Genomic DNA, 22131 nt, shown 5'->3' with positions numbered 1-22131 from the left:
TTGTCAATTATACAAATCTTCTCCCAAGTTCTGTCTGTCTGGAAGCCATCCTGGTCTTCAATAGCACTTAATTCTCTACTTGTGGCCATGCTGTCTATGCTGGTGTGAGGTGAAAGAAGAGAGTGACTCCTTATTTGGAATACTGCGTGCATACAACTGCCCTCACAGAGAAAGGCTTTTCATGTGTATGTTACCTAAGAGCCCCTGAAGGCAAAGGTAGGAAGATAGACTTTACCAAATACAAAGTCCCCAGGACTCTGGTATAGTGAGAGGTCCTTGTGCTTGACCTCTGCACTGGGACATTGGAATGTCAAGGTGCCATGCCTGCTAGCTGAAAGCAGCGGATTCCCATCATCAATGCTGCAGCTTTGCCCACTCAGGTAGGGAGAAGTGAATCTCATTGTTTGCCTTTTGCAGCAAAAAGCAAACCTAACACCACTGTAGAGGAAAACTCAGGGGGCGGGGGAAATCTCTCATCAGCTTAGTTGTAGTCACCACCTGAGGCAGGGATGTAGTTCTCTTTCAGAGACTAAGAAGCAAGCAATGTGACAACAGGTCAAATCCAAGATTCCCACTTGTCTTCATATATTTACCATTCATTCATTTATTCATTCATTCAACCAAATGCCAAACTATTTGTGGAATGCCTGTCTATGCCAAACACTAAGTAGGAGAATGGAAGTATACAACAGACATATGTAACTTAACAGTATGTAACTTAACAGACAAGAACAAATATGGTCTGGGGTTTTATAAATTTCTGGACCTCCTAGTGAAATAGTTGCACGTGGCATAATTTCAGAAATATTTTTTAAATATTATAGGTAATGATATAGAAAAATGATGCATGGTGTCATAAGCTTGTGTGGTAGAGGTGGCTGAAAAGCTTATATGATTGACTATGGTAAGGAAGCTTGTGGAGGATAAATCAGATGAGTGAGAGGCATAGACGAAGGAGAGTTCAGCTGCTAGGACCAGAAGGAAACAGATGTACAGATGCCCTGTGGCAGAAAAGAGCTTCTATTGGATATACTAGGACAACCTGCATGAAAGAGGCTACATGAGATATCTGATGTCACCGATATTTTAAGTTACTTGTGGCTTAACTTATCCACCTACGTCAGTCCTCATTGGCAGTGTTTCTTCAGTTGGAAGTTGATTATAACATCAAGTAAGAAAGATAAAGCCTCATTTTCCTCTCTTCTTCTATTCCTGGCTTTGACTTTGTTTTCTCCTTGCCAACATTTTAACATAGACACTTCTAACTAAAGATGGGTTTGCTTTCATTCTATACTCCATATCTCCCATCTTCCCTCTGATAAAGCAGGATCATGTTTATGCCACAAAGAAGACAGAGAATTTGAGAAAGGGTTTGGTATGGGACGTCTCATGTATAATGAAAAGTCACTTCAATCAAATAAATCAAAAGATATCATCTGAGGAAGGGAGTTCCAAGCTGTCAAACATCTAGACTACTACCCCGAATTCTTTAGGTCTATTGCCTTTTGTTCACATGTTCTGAGAGGGCTGCAGCTCTGTGAAGCATGGCTCAGAGGACATGTGTGAGAGAGGCACCAGAGTCTCCTATGTTAAGGAGGATCCCTTGAGAGTCTCCCCCCATCTCCTTCCAGGGCCTCACTGATGTCTATAATAGAAAAACAAATCCATCAAATGCCCACGAGAAAGCCGGGTTAACCTGATCACTGAAAGGCCTATGAACCCATCAGTTCCTACCATGTGGATTCAGAAAAGAATGGGAAAATGAATATTATGGTGACTCAATCCTGACAGCTTCTATCCAGAAGTGAGACCCTGGGCTAACCCTGTGAGCCTCAGAGTCCCCCTGCAGACAAAAACCAGGCTCTTGTACTGGGGCCATTTTTGTCTTAGACGCCAGTTTAAAAAATCATCCTGTCAAACAAATATATGGTAAAGAAAGAACTAGTCAAGCCCAGTTAGATTTAAAAAATAAGGAAAATTTATAATAATAGACATGCCATAAGGTTCTGGGTGGATGTTGGTATATAGGTCATTGTTTACAAATGTAATCCAGGATGTTAAAGTTGAGTGACCCTGAACCTAGAGAGGAATGGGTTGGAGGGGAGAGCGAAATAACAACTCCATCAGATTTGACAGGGGCTGAGCATCATGTGAACTTACTGAAATATTGAGTGTCCCTAACTTAACATATATGCTTCTACCTAACGTCCAGGCTGTGAACCTCACAAAGAAGTTTAATCTTCCGCTTGCGAATTAGGCTGGGGCAACATCTGTTTGGCTGAACAACCACATCCCACATTTCCTTTTTCTGGATTCTTAGTGTTGGGAGTCTACAGTGGATGGGAGCACGGAGCACCCAAGGACATTTGGCTTGTATAGGCAGAGGGATGACTACAAGATTGGGCCTCTTCACCCCAGGCAGGCGGCTTAGGTGGTGAAGGATTTTTGCTATGCTATTACCACTCTGTGGTGGTTTTCAGAATTACCTCCACAGGTGTAGGCTGGGATTACCACACCACATAAATCTTACAAGTAGTTTGGATGTAAAAACATTCAGCTATGTAATAAGAACCAAATTACATTTAAAACAAAATGAGTTACAGAAAGGCTCCTTTAGGAATCAACCTGGGCAACCCAATTTTCCCAGTAGTAAAATGTGTGATAGAAGTGTAGTAATGTTATTAAAAGAAAGAAGGGAGAAAAGGCATAATATATTCTCTGGAGAAATGTGGGAAAAAAAGATAGGCATGATAATAAAAGAGAAAATTAAAAATTTCCATCCCCAAATTATATTGTTAACAGATTGGTATATTCCATTTTAACCAGTGGGAATGGATGTGGATACACACACACACACACACACACACACACACACCACAGCACGCATACATACACATACACAGACACACACATCACATGCACACATACACATAACGCACACATACATGCTCAATATTATGCTGTTTTGGCATTTCATTTCAGTATTTTTAAATTATTTCCAGTATTTTATAGAGATATCATCCTTGGACAAGATGTCACCGAGTTATACCGTCCTTTCTAACAAATGGATAAATGATTTCTTGCCTTGGAGTTCTCGTTTCTCTCCATTACAAATTATTTTTATATTTTATCAGAAACCTATGTAGATATTAGATGTGGAAAAATCAGTTTTCTATGGAGGGTGCTACATGTGGGAGAGAAGCCACACAAATGTGAAGGGGGGACTGGAGAGATCAAGGCCCACTGACCTGTGCTTTGAAATGCATTGTATCACGGAGTTTGTTCAGAGCCTCTAGAATGAGAGAGTAGCCACTCTGTGATCCTTGAACAAAGGAGGGTCCTCCTCTGTTAGGAATACTATCCTCTCCTACAGATCGTGTAGTTTGGAGAGCAACACACACGGAGCTGTGAGAGGGGAAGGATACGCCCACACAGCCATCTGGATCAGCCACATCCACCCCTGCGGTTGATGGGGTGCCGTGTGAGCTGTGGGTATTTGCCACTATGTGGAGGAAGTAGAATGTTGGCATGGACAGGCCTCAAGAAAGTAGAGTCGGAGGTTGATAATGCCAGTAGGAGACATTCAGGCCACCAGCTCCCAGGGGCTTCACTGAACTCACAGGGGCAAGCCTGGTATCTTTCCTTGCTTATCAAGATAGACAACTAGAGTTCCTAGTAAATATCTTTCCTGTGAAAACCCAAGGAACAGCAATACTTAAAAACTATATGGACTGCTTTTGAGAGAAAGGAGGGGAAAAAAAAGCTTTAGAAAGAGCTGGTAACCAATTTGAACTTTAGTCAATTGGTCTTTCCTTCTTTTCCTTTCATTCTCAAGCAACAAGGGGGCGGGGGCAGGGAATGAAGTGTTTCCATGAGCTTGTAAGAGGAATGAAATGAGGAATAACACGGAAGAAAGTCTCAGACCTTCTGGCTTATTGAAATCAACTCCTGTTCCTTCGTCCAGAAGGAGGAAAGAGCTGAAGCTTTGTGACAGAACTAAATTGGCTTAGAACTGATACCTGCCCTAAATCAACAGTGCCTACTAACTCTTTGGGCTAATTCTGAAGTCTCCAAATCAGATTTTTTTTTTTCCAGACAACAAAGGGGATCAAATTCTGACATGAATTCAAACAAAGGAGAGATTTATCAAAAGTCATCTTCTCTGTCATTTAGTGGTTAACAGCATTTTGCCATATTTCAGATGTCTTGTTACACTGTGGTATTTTTATGTCACAAGAGTCTTTCAGTATATGAGAAATTATGGAAGACATGAATTTGTCTAATGAGAATAAAGCCCTTATGTTCCAAACTTAGGCCTCCCTAAAGTTATAACCGTGAATTTTCCTTAAGTTCTAATCTTTACATGTAAATTGAAGTATTAAAACAATGAGATAAGATCAAAGTTTTAATTCAAGTCCCTTGCCTCAGATCTAATTTAAAAGTCTTAAAATATGCAGAGAATTGCATCTCTTTATTCTTACAGCTGTTTATAACAGATTTAATTATCCTCTGTAACATGCATACACTACTCCTGGCTAGCAAGTCTCTCAAATGAATACCTTCTCCAAATTGGTCTTTCTTTTGCTTTGTAAGGCTGATTAGATCCTTCGCCATCACCCTGTGCCTGCCAGCTCTTGCTCTGGATTTCTCTGCAAAGTTGAATGATGGTGCTGAAAGTCTATAAGCTCATTAGGTGCTCATTAGTGGTCCAGAGAACATTCATCTTGAGTGTCTTCTAACCGAGAAGCTCCTCTGATTGCACATGTGGATCCCAGTGCAAAACACACATGTCTGGCTTCTAAATATAAAAGAATCAATCAATCATTGGAACCAATTTGCCTTTTGGGATACAACTGCCCAGAACCTTTATTCCTTGCTTGGTTGATTCCTGAAGCAATGGTTCTTTGTTCTGAAGGAAACCATGACACATAAATACATCCTGGTATGTGTGTTGTTGAATGTGCATGAATGTGTGTGTGTGTGTGTGTGTGTGTGTGTGTGTGTGTGTGTACTTGTTCATTCAGCCTCAGTGACTCTCAGATGGGAGAAACTGTTCCTTGAGTCCCAGTACACACACATATATGCACGTTACATATATGCAGAGAACTCTAAAAGCAAGAGACAGGTGGCCATTGGAGGAATTTTCATTGACCTAAATATAGTTATATAATTCTATGAGTAATGCTTCCATTGAACCCAGCTGCAGAATTTGGAGGAGTTCTGTTATACTTTTGTCAGTTGCTTTTGTCACTGAGACGTTGAAGATGATTTCATGTATTATTTGTAGGAATGGGATTTCATGTCTTACACCTGTCAAGTCTGCCAATATTCTTGTTTAGGTACATACTGTCATACACGGAATTAGAGTATGTCTTGCCTTTGAATTTCTCCTGTCAATATGACGTTATCTTCTTTTCTCTGCTGATAGTAATGTTTTTTGCTGATATTCTTACATTAGAATTGGGACTTGGACAAGGAGAGGATAAAGGAAGGGATTTGGATTTCTGATGAAGCCTGCAATGTATTATGAATGGTATTCACATTTCAAGAGTCTTCCTTTCAGGTTTTAGACTTTATCTCCACTGTTGTAAGGTGGCCTCTCCTAATCCGCCTGCATGCGCTGAGTTACTTTCCCATTGCCATGTTCAGCACGTTGAGCAGAGATACTGCATTTGCAAGTGACATGATGTCTGTTTTAATATATTCATTGCTTACTGGGTAATGCTAAAATATGATTACAGTATAAAAATAATCAGGGTTTTTGTTCTGTGTTTTTAGTGCTTTTTTTTTTGGCCAGTCCTGGGCCTTGGACTCAGGGCCTGAGCACCGTCCCTGGCTTCTTCCCGCTCAAGGCTAGCACTCTGCCACCTAAGCCACAGCACCCCTTCTGGCTGTTTTCCATATATGTGGTGCTGGGGAACCAAGAGCTTCATGTGTAGGAGGCAAGCACTCTTGCCACTAGGCCATATTTCCAGCCCCTTTTAGTGCTTTTGATGTCATGTGGTTAGATACTTTTTATATGGAGCAGTACAGCAAATCTATCAAAGGTCCTAGTTTGTTCAAAGCATGTATTCTTGCAAACTAAACTGACATTTAGCAAACTGTGTTAAATAACAAATAATTGATCAAATATACGTAACTGTTTAGGAAGGTATTTGATTACTTCAATGACTCAGGTGATGTGTACAGAAGGTGAACCTTACGTAGAGTAGTTTCTATGCAAATAGCTGAGGAAATAAAGATAGCTCAGTGAGTCTCTATGTAGTGGGACATCAACAAGATTTTTTTGTTCTTCTTTTTGGTTGACATTTAATTTAAATGTTAGTGAATACTGCACATGGATTCTAAACTCCACAGCCTTGCATTTGGATCCTATGTTCTGCAATGTTCTTTGGGATAGAGAGAACAGTATGAGATACACAGCAGGCATTTGATAAAAAGTACAGTTTCTTAAAAAGGGGGACACCCACAAAAGTATTCAGAATCACTCCTTGCTTATATGTTTTCCAATGAGTCAATCAAAGCCATGAACTTTCTAAGAAAAGACGGAAGGAAATTTTTATTAGACTTGCTCACTAGTGTCTAGAAGCATAGAAGCAACAGTACATCAAACTAGTTTGGGAATAGATAACTCTGGCTTTTCTTCCTGCTCTTCTTATCTGCCTTCAACCAAGGCTTTCTACAGGTACTTACAAACTACACAAAGCACTCGCATAGATGTTTCCTTCTTCTTCTTTTTTTTTTTTTTTTTTTTTTTTGCCAGTCCTTGGGCTTGGACTCAGGGCCTGAGCACTGTCCCTGGCTTCTTTTAGCTCAAGGCTAGCACTCTGCCACTTGCCACAGCGCCACTTCTGGCCATTTTGTATATATGTGGTGCTGGGGAATCAAACCCAGGGCTTCATGTATACGAGACAAGCGCTCTTGCCACTAGGCCATATTCCCAGCCCAGATGTTTCCTTCTAATACCATAGCAAAGTGAGATATTACAAAGCTCTCCCTTGACTCCTGACTGCACTATTTAGCTGTGTGCACTCTGCTCAGTTACTTTGCTTTCCGGGCCTCAGTTTTGTTTTCTCTGAAATGGCCACAGTGAACACAGTTGTTGGCATAAGGTTGCTAAGGAGACTTAAGTGAGATGGTGTGGGGAAAGTGCTGACAAACCACAACAGCCAATGCTCAAGACATGCTGGCTCTCTTGGCTTTTGTTATTGTCTTACCATCAGTGCTTCCCAGCCACTCAGAGATGTGTCTTTCCCCTTATTCCTCATTGGGCATTGCATGCCTCACCCATATCTACACGTGAGGTCTGGAGCTTAACAAACAGGTCATCAGTGCACCAATTCTGGGAATGGTTCCACACACTCTCACAAGTCCGTGTGAGGTCCACAGGGCCTCCTGATTCCAGTGTGGTCATCTCAACTCCAACACTCCACACAAGGAGGCCAGATTGTCCAGGGGCCATGTCTGCTAGCAGAAGGCAGCCCATTTCATTCCTGCTGTTGAAATTCTGCCCACGCTTGTGGAACAAACTGACTTGATAACTTTTTTTTTTCCCTTCTTGAGCCCAAAAGGCATGAATTTATGCATCTAAGAACCAGCTTTCCCCAATCTGTCCCCTCATCATTTTGCTCAGTATGAGATGTCTGATGCACTTGCTTACAAGGAAAGCAAACTGGAACAGCTGGGAGCCTGGCCTCTGGCCCTCACCTGTGTTCTCCATCATTCGTGCAATGGTCGGGGCTGCCTGAAACAGAAACTTCCTACTTCAGAATTCAGCACTCTCTTGTCATTGGAAATGGAATGACAAAGTAAATTCTGCTTCAGCATCAACATCTGCCACTTCAAAGGAGAAGATTCTTTTGAATGTCATAACTAATATCCTTATGTTTCTGGGAAAAGAATAACCTTGAAAATTAATCTTTTCCTAATAGTTCAAGGAAGACTTTTATTCGTTTATTTCTTTTCTCCCAAAGACCTAAAGAGGAAATTGTATGTCTTAGGTGAATTTCTAAGATGTTGTGTTCTGTGCTGAATGAAATACACTTTTAAAATATAAAAATAATTAAATATATGCTTTTGTTTTTACTAAGTGAACATATTTATTAACCAGCATAGGCTTTTGTTTTTACTAAGTGAACATGTATATTAACCACCACATCAAATAACTGCAAATCACCAGTATATTTTTTCTCTGCCACTCTGCCTCCAGAGGTAAGAGTTATTTGAACCTTTCTCACGATGAATGAGCTTTGCTTGTTTTTGTAGTTTAATTAAATGGAGTCATGCAATAAGTTTAATCTGATTTCTTTAGCTCAACACTGGAGATAGGATTCTTTGTTAAGTTTTCATACGTAACTTCAGTTTGTTCTCTCTCATTGCGGTAGACTACAAATATTTCATTATCTATGAGCAAGCTGTTTCTCGTATAGGAATCTTGTAGATACTGGTACATACTATTTTACATACATTCTGGTATATATGCACATGAAATTAAGATGAGTACAGTAGTCTTCCTCAAGAAAAGGGGAAACATCTCAGACTTCCAAAGTATGCATGAAACAATATATAGAAACCATAATCTACCTACCTACCTATCACTTACTTTTCTATCATCTATGTTTTTTATATCTCATGTATGTTTTAAACATACGCACACACACACACACACACACACACACACCATCTATATGTGTTTTGTACATACTGTGCTTGTTCCTATGCATACAATCTTGAATTTATAAATTAGGCTCAAAAACAATAAACAGCAATGGCTAATAATAAACTAGAACAATGATGATAATATGCAGTATTAATTGTTACTTAAAATTGAGAGCTTATTTCTGGGACTGTTTATTGAATGCTTTGAAACCATGAGAGAAAAGGCTACTGTGCAACCCTTGTAGAGGACAGTGACAGGCTCCAGGTTGTGTGTAGACACAGCTACAGTATTCATATCACAAAGACCCCTAAGGAAGCAGTCCCACTCACTCCAAACAGCACCTCCTAGTGACGCACTGCCATTGCTCCAATTTCTCTACAACACTTGATATAACTAGCCTTTTAAAATAGAAATCTTATGATCATACTCAGTAATACTTTCTTGTAGTTTGAACTTGCACTGACTGATATAGGGATGTTGAACATTTTTTCAGTTATGGCTTATTTCCTTACTCTCTTTGGGACATCCTTATTTAAGTCACATATGCACTTTCCATTGAGTTTCCTGCATTTTTTCTTATTGATTTGTACAGTTCATGCATGCTTTTCTGCTCATGAGCCATTTAATGGATTTATATATTAACAATGCTATTGGTGATGGTATTCAGGTTTAAAGTCAGGACTTTGCTTTTGCTACTTAGGTGCTCTACCACAGAGTCATGCTGATTAAAGTCCCACTTCTTCCCCATGAGCCATTCGCCTGCTGTATGTTTCTCATCATTGCCAGGATAACAGACATCTGGCATACCTCAGTGGAGATGGAATCTCAGAGACTTTTATGCCTAGGCTGATCTGGAACTGTGATTCTCCTACTCTCTGATTTCCAAGCAACCAGGTCTATAGGTACAAGCCACAAGCACGTTGATCTTCCATGCTATCTTTAAAAGTTCTCTTCGCTTTTATACTTTGGAACTTAGCATATGATACAGAAGATTGGTTTCCTTTTATGTGTGTCTTTATTGGAGTCTGTTCATTCTTTTGAACTTGATATATTGATATCTTCCATCAGTCTTAGAAAATTGTTAGCCATGATCTCTTCTGAAATGCTTCTGCTCCCAATCTCCCTTTCTCTCTGCCAGGATTGTAATAATAAAATTTATATGGGCACATTTCATCATTGTGTATCATCCCTTATGTTTCTATACTTGTTCTGTGTTTTGCTTCTCGTGTCTGTTCAATGCTTCCTGCCTGGTGTTCCCCTAGGAATTTAAAATGTGAATCTAATATGTGATATGACATATGAATTGGCAACGTTCTAGTGGAAAATTTCAGCATCAAAAGTAGGACTCATCCTGATTCATTTTCCATTTCCTCAGAGAATTTTGGCTTCCCAATCTTCTTGACAGTTTCCTCTACCTCCTCCTTTTCCTCCTTCCTCCCACCCCCTTGTTCTCATTCTCCCTCACTCCCATTTCACTCTCTTATATAATTGGATGGCTGCAAGCAAATTTGTCATACCCTGAGGCAGAATGCCCCACAGTTTATTTAAGTGAAACATGAATAATTCCAATTGGTCTACATTGACTTTACATCTTTGTAGTTTCATCTAAAGAATTTTTTAGAATCTTAGGATTTAGAGGAATTACTACTTGGCTAAAGGGATTAATCTAGAATTTAAAAAATTAAATACTATTACTTTTGATCCAACATGACAAAGAAATCCTAATCAGTTAATCTTTTCTTCTCAAGCTAAACTCTGGGGTTTCTGATTTCCTTCTCTCCTTGCTATTGACCTTGGTTTTGCTTTCTGTTTGTTTTCCTTGAAGCACAATGTACAACCTGTGAGTGTGTAAGAAATGAATACCCTTGGACAGCAACCCAACACACTGAATTAGAATCGTTGAGGCTTTGACCTCATAAAACACTTTAACATGTGTTTCAGTTGGTTCTTACGCATGCTAAAACCTGAGAGCTGTTTTCCTCACAATAGCTCTGCAGTAGAGTCTGAAGTTTGGTATTGCTATACGTCTGTCACTATTTTTCCTGCTAAGGATAATTTTTACAATTTGGGGCCTTTTTATGGTTCTATATGAACTTTTGGAATGTGGTCTCCATCTCATTGCAAAATGATGTTGAGTTTCAATGGGTATTGCATTGAATTTGTAGATTGCTTTAAACAGTATAGCCATTTTCATGATGTTAACTCTGCCAATCCAGGAGTATGAAAGCTCTTTCCACTTCTTTAAATTGTCTTTTGTTACTTCTTCAAGTTTTTATAGTTTTCACTGTAGAGGTCCTTCACATCCTTGGTTAAGTTAATTCTTAGGTATTTTTTTTAGACTATTGCAAGTGGAGTTGGTTCATTCACACAATGGATTTTACTCATCCATTGGAAAGAATATTGTACCATTTGTAAAGAAATGGAAAGACTTGGAAAAATTATGTTAAGTGAAATAAGGCAGGCCCAGTGAGACAGACGATGCATAGTTTCTCTTACATCTGGAAGCTAGATTTAGCTTATAAACTTACAAGTAAATAGGTTGGGTGTTATCAAAGTATATTCAATTATATTATCTGGAATATAGAGATTCAAGGGAGATCTCAGTGTAATTCCTTTAAAAGGCAAACTCAAAATGCCATAAAATAAACAACATGAAGTGGATGCTCAAAAGGGATAGAGACGGTTCAAGGGGAAAATGGTAGACAAATGAAGAGGAGAAGAGAGAGAAAATTCAATGTATATCCCACAAAATTAAGAAGAGTGAGTGGGGGAGAGAGGGATGGGTGAGAATGTTGAATGGGGCAAAATTGATCAAGAGACACTATATTCATAAACTTGTTAAATGGCAACTCCTTTGGAGAACTACTTAAAGATAATAAAAATGTATAAAAATGATTGAGAGCTACTAGATATCAAAATACATAATAGGAAGTTAACGATATACAGTTTAAATCCTGGTGTCATTATTAATTGTTCTTTTATTTTATTTTTGTGTCCTAGGGATTTAACCCAAGTCCATGCAAGTGCTCTACCACTTGAATCATCTCTAATCCTTTTGCTTTTGGTTGGTTTATCAGATAACTTTATCCTTTGCTCAGTCTGACCTCAGAATAATCTTCATACCTCCATTATCTGAGTCACTGAGAAAATAGGCATAAACCACTATAGTGAGATAAGATCTCAGTAACTTTTTACTGGACTGGCCTTGAACTTTTGTAGTCCTATTTCTGCCTCTAAGAAGCTGGTATTAGCTCTCATAAACTCTAGTAGAGTGCTGGCTGTATTTCAGTCACCCAGAAAATATAGCTGGAGTTAGGATTGCCTGGTTCAATAACACATAATTCAGTGGTATGCTTTCTTTCTAGAGACCACATCATTCCCATTTATAAGATGACAAGATTGCCTTTGCCATTCTAATCCACCGTCTAGATAATCAGAGATTTCAGTCAACCATAATTTGGAAAATAACAATTGATCAATAAGATGATATTGCTGAAGTAAACCAAGATACATGTTCTGAAATGTCAAAGATATTATACCCAGCTGTGTTTACATTGGTCTTAGAGCTGTATATTCCACCAGCAAGTTGCCTTTAGTAATGAAAAAATAAATTGTCAGGCTAAGAGAGGACAAAATTATTCACATCTTTTAGGTTAGGTGAATATATATGTGCGTGAAATTACTCTGGAAATACCATGAATGCACTCTGGGGAAATTTTTTTTTGCTAAAATGTAACAATAAGGCCACATCCAGTTCAAAGAGATCACTGGGAAAATAAGGAATGAAGTGAATTGCAACTTGCATTAAAATGAAAGGAATTTGAAAAAGGTCAGTGAAGGCACAATGATAACAGAAAACATGAACTTGCAAGTTGAAAAAAAAGGCAAAAATAGTTGCATATCAAATGGGGAACATTACAAGGGATATGTAACCAAAGTCATGATTTATCAGAGGAAAATAAATATTCTCTGTGCCAAGAAAGCAAGAAAGGTGAAGAAATAAGCCCTTACCTCTTCCAATTGCACCATGAGCGTGACGTTGTGCCCCTGCTCTGCGGTCAGCTTCCCATCAGCAGTGATGATTCGGAGCCCACGAGGAGCCTTCCCGGGACACTTCTGTGGCTTGGCGGTATACTGCTCTCTCACTCCGTCAGTGCAGTTATTGGACACTACCTTCCTGTATCTAAGAGGAGAAAAGTTCAAGTCATGAACAAGGTCATTCTAGTTGCAGGTTTCTATCAAGTTTCTGTTGTTGTTTCTTCAGCACCAGGGTTTGAACTCAGGGCCTTGATCTTGCTCAAGTTGATTGCTCAGCTAAAATTCTAGCATTTGAGCAATGACCCCAGTCAGCCTTTTGCTGGTTATTTCTCAAATGGTCTCATGCACTTTTCTGAACAGACTTTGATCATTCAAATCTCAGGCTCCTGAGTAGCTAGGATTATAGGTTGAAACCACAAGTGTTTGGCTACTTAGCAACTTTTTGTTTTTGTTTTTGTTTGTTTGTGTTTAACTTGACCTCTTGCTTTGCACTGAGGACATGAATAACAACCTGTTTTTCACATTCCTTGGAAGATTATGGCTAGCATTTCAATAGAATCACTTTATTTGTTTAATTAATCAATTGACAATTTCTCCATTTGGGACCTCCAGGAAAATACATAGAAGTAAATTTTCCATCCTTATCTTCATAAAGTTAGTAATTCAGTTGAAAAGACTTGGATTTTTGAGGCAATAATTCAAATAACACCTAATTAAAGATGAGAATGAGTAAGGAAGGAGTCCCCTGTTGCCCACAGGAAGAGGTTCTGAGACCCTGCAGTTGCTGTGTTTCCTACCCATGTATGCCTACAAGGAAACTTAATATACAAATTAGCACAATGAGAGATAAATTGTGATAATATATAAGAGGATAATTACAAGAATATTCTGTAAGAGAACTTAACATGATTGTCATCTATCTCAAAATATTTTATTGTATTCAACCTTCCTGTGACATCATGCCCCTGTGTTGAGATGAATCTAGGAGAATGGCCTAAGCATTGTGAGGTAGAGAAGTCAGACCCTTCTCTCACAATGCACAATGGAATTCCACTTCCCACGCATGAATCATTCACTTCTGAAAATTTCCACTTAAGTATATTTTCAGGCTGCAATTTGCCACGGCTAACTGTTATTGTGGTTTGTGAATCTATGAATATTGGAGAACTACTGTGTCTATAGCAAGAATATTTGTAGCTCAGAGAAAGAAAAGGTAACTTGGAATGCTATTATAGTAAGTTGGCTGAATTTGCGTTTCTACTCATTATTTCATGAAAAGCTATGTTAATGAAACTATTGAAACCCTACATTAAAGAGACTTCCATTTTCTTTTCGAAATGAGTAAATTCTCTCTGCCCTTGATCTTTGTTTTAGCATTAATAGGAAGAAATAACTTTTCTTTTGCAAATAATTTGCCTTGGAGAATTTATCAATAATGTTAAATTATAAATTTATAACCAACCTTCAAGAATTTTGAGGAGTGAATCATGGCTGAAATAGTTGGTGAGCCCAAGGCCCTGAGTTCAATCCTATTACCAACAAAAAAATAAAGAATTTTGAGGTTCAGTTAGGGTTTGGAATAAGCACCTCATATATCTATATCTATATATTATATTTCTCCAATCCACTTGCCTAGAGAAATGGTAGAGATCATGTTGGTTACAATTAAAGCTATTACTTTCCACTATTATGAAACAGAGCTGGACAAACTTTTAATAAAAAGGCCCAGACAGTAAAAGTTTAGGCAAATTATTTGGTCTTTGCCATGACAAATCAGTCTTATTCATGTGCCATGAAAGATCATAGACAATACCTTTTTAAAATTTGTTTGTTTCCAATTTTTTGCTGGCTAATTGGACATAAGTCTGTTAGATTTGTGTGCCTGTACTGGCTTCAAATTTTGATCCTCCGATCCCAGCTTCCTGAGTAATTAAAGATTATAGGCATAAATCAGAGTTTCTAGGCTATTGATACATACTTATAAAACCAGAACTTTATGTTTCCATAAAGTTCTATTTATGACACTGGCAGTGGATTGGATTTGTCCTCCAGGTATTTTTCAAATCCATTGAAGTTAACTCTAGTCCATGTTCTTTACTCTATTGCTAAGTTTCAAGATTGACTAAAAAAATAGGGTTGAAAAGTCAAACAAGGTACTGTATGCCCACGTGTATTGAATACTATTGATTAATACAAGGCTAATCATTAATATCCATTCAGCTATGAGGGCAGGTAAAAGGATGAAGTGGGTTAATGTGGACAGACTACTTAAATTGTCTTATCATTTAAGAAGTGCTCATGAAATGTAACTCATTATCTTTTTGTGATAACATTGTCATTTCCTCTCCCCCCACTTATAACTTTCATAGCTTCCAAATGATGTCAGGATAAGTGGTAAATCCCCTGATTCTTCACATAAAGCCTTCCCCATGCTAGTCATTTTACTTTCTCAATAAACACAGTCTACTCCAGCCCAATCATTCTTTTTAATGCTTTTGAAAGTGAGTCTTTATGGTAGTAAAGCAGTAAAAAATGCAAGTCTAGAGAGTATTTTCTGTATTTTACTCACAGCACTAAGTTCTTAACATGAATGTCTGAACTTATTTTATACATGCCCTCATAAGAAACATATTGCAATTATTCCCAATATACAGAGTAAAGAAGTTGACATATAATATTAACAAATCTCTCAAGAGCACAAAGGAGTGCTCTACAGATGCCAGGCTAGGAATCAAGAAGTCCATGCTGTATCATGGTAATGTATGACCTGTATAAGCTTCAATGTTGAAATAGTTACAGAGCAGTTGACTATCACCACTAATTGAACCATTCCAAGCATCTTACCCAATGACCTCATTTCTCCTCATCTAATTGCTACACCTGCCAACCAAGGAGCTCACACCTAGCCCATCAGGGCACATCCACAATCCTGCTCCAGCATGAAGATCCTTGCCCATTCTGATTGGTCATTGCCCAGGTCTATGCATTAAGAATGTGATATCATAAAAAGTCATTTTAGAGTAGGCTGATTGAAAGAGAAAATATTGCAGGCAGAAGAGAGGAGAGAGCAAAATCCCATCCTCAACCATCACAACACAAAAACAAAAACAAGGTGCAGACATTGGACAACGGTAGGACTCTGGTACTCGCCATGGTAGCAAGAAAATGGCTAGCCATGCCCTCCAGAATAATGACAGCAGCTCAGGGAGTGGAGCTGTGCTTCAGAGAGTGCTCTCAGGTTTTGGATGTGAGACACTGTGCAAATAAAAGGCAAGTCGTAATGTTTAATCACTTGGCATCCAAGCACACCCATGGCTCTGTCCTGTTGGACAGCCATAGAAGCCTGGGCTCGCCATTACCACTGCCATCACCAGCCTCAGAACAGCCTTCTCAGTGCCACTGTTCAGGCCAATCATCACCTCAGGCTTTCTTGTGTCCTGCAGCAGTACAATTCTGCTTAAATACCAAGCGCAAATCTCTCCCCCTGGAATCTGCCACAGGAAAGACTGTTGGTGATGGCTTTCCTTTTCTTTTCCTTTTAAAAACCATTCTGCAGCCATTTTATTTTGTGGACTAAAATGTCATCACATTAGCCTTACCAGACCTGTCTCTGAAATTTAGAAGAAAATTGTACAAAAACACAGAGTTAATGTACTCAAGTAAGCACACACCTGATTTCGGCATTACAGAATGGTTCTATTTTCATCTCAGCAGCTGTCCCTGGGTCTGAGTTACATAAATGAATAATGCATTTAATATCTTATTAAATGGCACTGCTACCTCTGTAATAAGAAGGGCAATGTAGGATTATGTTGGACCCAAGCTCTGAATATTACTGGGATGCATTTAGTTGGTAAAGCATTCTTCAATCTGCCAAGAAGAAAACTGCTTTGTAATGGCAAGGGAGTCTTCCCACAATTACAGAAAGGGAAACATTCTGCAAATGTGCTTTTGATATTACCTACAGCTCATCAGTAGAAAGTGCCTTATTACTCCAACAATCTGATTGCCGCTCTGTTCTTCTTCCCTATCTCAATAAGCTTTTGCCACCTTTACTACTTTTTATCCACTTCTTTGATTTGGCTTTTGTTCTGCTGGGCAGTCTTAAAAAAGATGAATTGCGCTTTTTTCTTTGTGAAAGAAGCATTAAAAGTCTTCATATTCTGTGATTTTCCCATTTACCAGGTTTTTTATTATTATTTGCCTTTGTGAGTTTGGGGTATTTGTTGGGATACAGATGTTTATGATCCTTGATTGCATATGAAGTTATCATTGTTGCCTTTGATCAATAGGTTGTAACTTTGCCCTTTAAATGTTTCTCAATCGCTAAATAATAATACATGTAGAATATAATGTGATATTTTGATCTTTTGAGATATTATACAAAGACAAAGTAATTACCATATCCATCTTTTCTTTTTGGAGTGTAAACAATGTGTGTGTGTGTGTGTGTATGTGTGTGTGTGTGTGTGTGTGTGTGTGTGTGTGTGTGTGTGTGTGTGTGTGTGTGTACGCCAGTTCTGGGGCTTGAAATCAGAGCCTGAGCACTCTGTCCCTGAGCTTTTTTGCTCAAGGCTGGTGCTCTATCACTGGACCACAGCTGTACTTGCACCTTTTTTGAGTCTCATTGACTGTCTGGGCTGGCTTCAAACCACAATCTTCAGAGCTCAGCTTCCTGAGTAGCTACAATTACAGTCAACACAATGCACTTTTAAGTAAAAATTTAAATATATTCTGTATTACTGCAATCTCCATTATAAGGTTTATTAAAGTAGGAAACTGCCAATAAAGGAGAACACCACGTGGTATTCAGACAGGAGAGAAAAGTTGATTCCCAAATTGCTGGCCTGTGGCGGAGATGATGCATGGCCGGAGAGAAGGGGTGACATCCCCCCCCAACACCTCCACCTTATCTAGGGCAAGGGCTGGGAGGTGTGGCCAGATGAGAGGAGGTGGCTGCCTCCAGGTATATCAGTTACCTATGTAATGAAGGTACTGGTCCCAGTTTTAGCCGGGGGGGTGGGGGGGTGGGGGTGGGAATCTGCTTGGAGCCCTCCAGGGGTGGACCATACATGATTACTATCACTTATTCCTCTACTGTAACTAAACATTTTTTATCCTTCAATCAACATTCACTCTTTCACTGCTTCTTGACTCACCTCTTGGCTTCTAGGAGTCCTTTTATTTCTATAAATTTTCGTGGAGATTCCCCATATAAATGAGATGATCTAGTGTTTGTCTTTTTCAGCATGCATTATTTCACTTAGAATAATCTTTTGTCATTCATGGTGTCATGAAACACAGAGATTTTTTTTTAAGACTGTAGAATTCTATGGTGTACTGTCCAACTTTTTTATTTGTGGACCCTTGGGTTCATTTTATATTTTGGCCATTGGGAAAAACGCTGTAATGAAGAGACATTTTGCTTATCTCTCCAACACTGAATTCAATCCAACAATCCTATTTTTGTATGACCTTTTGAATCACTTGAGGGAAGTTTTAAAACATGGACAACAAATACTTTGTCCCTAGGAGTTCTAATTTAATCGAGAATTCCAGTTATTATTCAGATTTTGTTTTCAGTTCCCCTGGCAATTCTATCTTGCAGAGGCTAAAACTAGTTTTGTGAAAACAAATTGTCTGGGTTTAAGTTCAAGCTCTCATGAATATAAACTTGTACAATTTACCTAACCTCTCAAATATATGAATATATTACATGTACAGATAAGTATACAATATTTTTATTAACATTCCCAAAAGGACTAAAGGAGATGATATATTTTTAAAAAGGATTAGCACAAACCATGGTGCATCATTTCAGTATTGAAATATTGAAAGTAAGAAATTATGTATTAAATATTAACTATTCACCTGAAATGGAAGCTTCATTATTGCCAAGATGGATTAAGATCAAATTCAATCAAATAAATCCCTTCCTGAAAATCATTCAGAATGTCCTATGTGATTGGGGAGGTTTCAAATGAAGTCTATGATTGGTATCCATACATTTTTCTGGCTTCAGCTCTTCCCATTGCTCAATATACTGTGTGAACTCTATTCATTCTGAACACTACTTTTCTTCTCTTGGTAGTGCTCTTCATCCAATGTCAGATGTGTTTCCTTTCTGTTACAGTATGAGTTGTCTTTTAAAAATCCATTCGAAATCACGTTTCTCTGTGCATTTGATTTTTTTTTTAAATTCAGAGTGGTTATCACATGTAGAGGCCAAGATAGAACCAGAATTATAAGCTTTGTTATATCACATGCATATCAATGTCACTTGTCTCCATGTAAAATGTTTGTTTTTAAGTTTCATTTATTTGATTGTACTATTTGCCTTTACTTTTGAGGGAATGTATGTTGACTTATTTGTTCATAATGACACTGGACTTCCTGAAGCAGTACATGGAGCAAGCTTTAGAGACAGAGAAGTAGGCCAGTTCTAGCACAGTGTCTATCTAAGACATACACCTCAGCATTGCAGAAGTACAAGGGAAAACAGTAATGCATGTGGATGCTCATGTGTACTCCCTGATAGAGCTATAGCTGTATGATATCAGAGATCAGGCCTACAGTAACACAACTTAACAAGTAGACCAGAAATAGATTGTTCCACCACTGGAGAAACTGCCTCCAGGATAGCAGTATGTAGGTTTGTGGGTGAGGAGTGGGAGTATGAGATTTCCTTCTCCTCAGTAAAAAGGAATTATACCCTGACATCCAGACTGACATATCTCACTGGTGGCTGGCTATCCACGAACCCCTGGGGACTCTTTATCATTAGTAACATGAAGCTAAAAGATTGTCATTTATGCTTTAATTGGTATCCCATGTGACAAGATATGCTCAGAGGGTAATGTGCCCACAAATCAACAGTAATGTTCTGTAGCAGTCATAACAGCAGCACTCAGAAAGAATCGGGTTTTCTAAGCAGGTTTTCTAGGATTTTCTCTCCAAGCAACAGCTCCCTGGACTTTTTCCCTCAAACAGAATTAGACAGACCCTAAGAAAGAGGCAGCTCACATGATAAAGAAGACCAGGACCGGGTGGATGCAATAATGCTTGTCTTGCATAAATGGGATGGGAGAACAAGTGGTTTAGTGTGAATAGTAAATGGAACAGGACTTCATTTTGAACACTAGCTTGATGAAATGGGACATATGGTCACACTTAACTAAATGACTTGACATAAAATATCATGTGGCTGGCTCACAGAATCCAGTGGGAGTCAGCTCATCCAGCTAAGTTATATAAAGACACTTTTCTTTTTGTACACCTGCAACCCAAAAAATCCTACCATGGTTACAGCACCTACATGGGAATCGGTGTTCTTGACTTGGGTAGAAAGAGCCACGTGAGCAAGTGGGGCTCCAGACATGACAGGTGTATGCATCATCTTCATTTCCCAACCTCTCAGCCAGTGCAGCAAAAGATGGAAGACCTCATTTAAGAGTCAACTTCATTGCAACAATTAGGATGTGTCTGCTGTAAGGCTGCACGATTCTTGGCTAGAAGGCAGCAACACCAGCCCCTGCCATGATTTGTCTGTAAATAAGGCAAGTGATTTCCTTCCTGTGGACTTTAAACACGGGCACCACTGTTAGGGCCAATGATTCTTCTTGATTCATCCTGACGAATGCCACTGAGTGGAGAACAAGTGTGACATCAAAATCACCCCGGGGTGTCTGGAATGGGGTCCCTATAAAGGACTTGCAGCCCCCAAAGATTCTAGAAATTGCCATTTCAAAGGAAAGGTAGGTTACAGAGAGAGAGTCTTTGTTTCTGGGGCTGGTGGAGAGAGGAATGTATTTATAAAAAGCTATTTTAAAACACGGCAACTGTTAACTATAGAGGAAATACTACGTTGTTAGAATGCATACATGCATTTTATTTTTGCTATTAAAAATCTGTAAACAAAAAAAACTTGTGCTTTTGGTCTAAATAGCCCCATTTTATATTAAGAAACTAACCCCAAGGAATAATAAGACTTGTCTTTTAACCTTCTTCCATGAGGAATTAATGACTCCTGCAAAGGAACTCTAAGAATGCCTCTTTAAATACATTTGGAAATAACTGTATCTTAAGCAGCACAAAAGCATTTGTCCCTTGAGAAGATGATATTATTTTCTAAGACTAAACTACCCCAATGCCTGTTTTATTTTAAATTTACAGATTCATTCACTGTGGCACAAAACAAGCAATGTGCTCACTAATTAGACACATTAAATAATAGTCACAGCCCGTTTCCTGGCTCTCTGGCAAGATGAACATAATCTAACCAGACGTAAGTATAACTAAAGGAGTGTGTATATGTGTTTGTGTAACTTGAGATATTTATAAGCTGGGCTGGAGAACCCAAGAGGATGGAATGTGGGGTTACTTTACCATTCACATGCAATAAAACATACAAATGAATACTGTTTTCATTTTATTTGAGGAAAAGGGACATGTTCAGTCATTAGGTAAGCAAGATACCTGACCTGAGTGGAATGACATGTGTTTTAGAACAGGGGGAGTACATCCCTTTCCAATTATGAGGTTATTATTTCTGTTTTATAGATGAGGAAAGATAGGATGAGATCAAATATGACAGAGATATCAAAATGGAAGTGACCATTATGCTTCAAGTTCATGTCTAGACTTACAGATTCAAACTAAAAGGATGTTTTCCCCTTACTTTTTCTTTCCACTCTTGAGAAGCACTGTGATGATAACTACTGAGGGCATTTGTATTTTATAAAGTAATAACCATGTAACTATATCCTAGGCATTGGTGTGACATACTTTCTATTCAGCATCACATTTAATCACACCCTCAAGGCAAATAGCAACATTTTTATGGGTTAAGAAACTCAGCCTCAAAAAAATAGTTGCTAAAGGTAACATTAACTGGCAAATGTTAGATTGGATATCCTTATTTGTTTCATTTCTAACAAAATATATGAATTGTGTTTCCCTCTCAAGCCTTAAGAGTCATGAAACACACTCTCCTTCTCTGTGACTTTCATCTGGACTTTTGATAGCTGTGAGAGCAGGGAGTGAGGGGGCGGGGACGACAGTGGGAAACAGGCAGTCTTTGCTCACATACTGGTCCAGGTATGGGCATTGGGAAACTATGTCACCGCTAGTTTATGGGGAAAAGGCGGAAGACAAGGGGTGGAATATTTTTCACTTCCTATTCTAGCACTCTCTTCCAAGTCCTAGCCCATGATGGCAACAATAATTGTGAATCCACTCACATCTGCACCCTGAAATTGATTTTTTTTAATGTTTGCACATCCTAAGATTAACATGTCTACAGAGCATAATCATAGCCCGTGCTAGAAATTTTTCATCATGGTGAAGTGGATGAACATGAGAACACACAATTCTAAACTGACTGTAGAAGCAAATACTACCGTGTATATGGTACATCATTAACAAACAAAAACAAG

At 38.7% G+C, this 22131-nt stretch overlaps 1 protein-coding gene across 5 annotated transcripts in view; it reads right to left on the bottom strand.

Moving 5' to 3' along the window:
* Positions 1–22131, bottom strand: part of Sorcs1 (sortilin related VPS10 domain containing receptor 1) — a 497305-nt gene that overhangs the window by 54929 nt on the left and 420245 nt on the right. For all 5 annotated transcript variants that reach the window (XM_048338294.1, XM_048338297.1, XM_048338296.1 and 2 more), the window contains exon 18: positions 12671–12842. In XM_048338294.1, coding sequence (XP_048194251.1) covers positions 12671–12842 — 172 coding nt within the window. The remainder of the gene's footprint in view (positions 1–12670; positions 12843–22131) is intronic.

Source organism: Perognathus longimembris, chromosome 2 (genome assembly GCF_023159225.1).
Source record: "Perognathus longimembris pacificus isolate PPM17 chromosome 2, ASM2315922v1, whole genome shotgun sequence".
NCBI lineage: Eukaryota > Metazoa > Chordata > Mammalia > Rodentia > Heteromyidae > Perognathus > Perognathus longimembris.
Note: the sequence above shows the minus strand (reverse complement) of the source record. Positions and strands in the feature narration are given on the sequence as shown.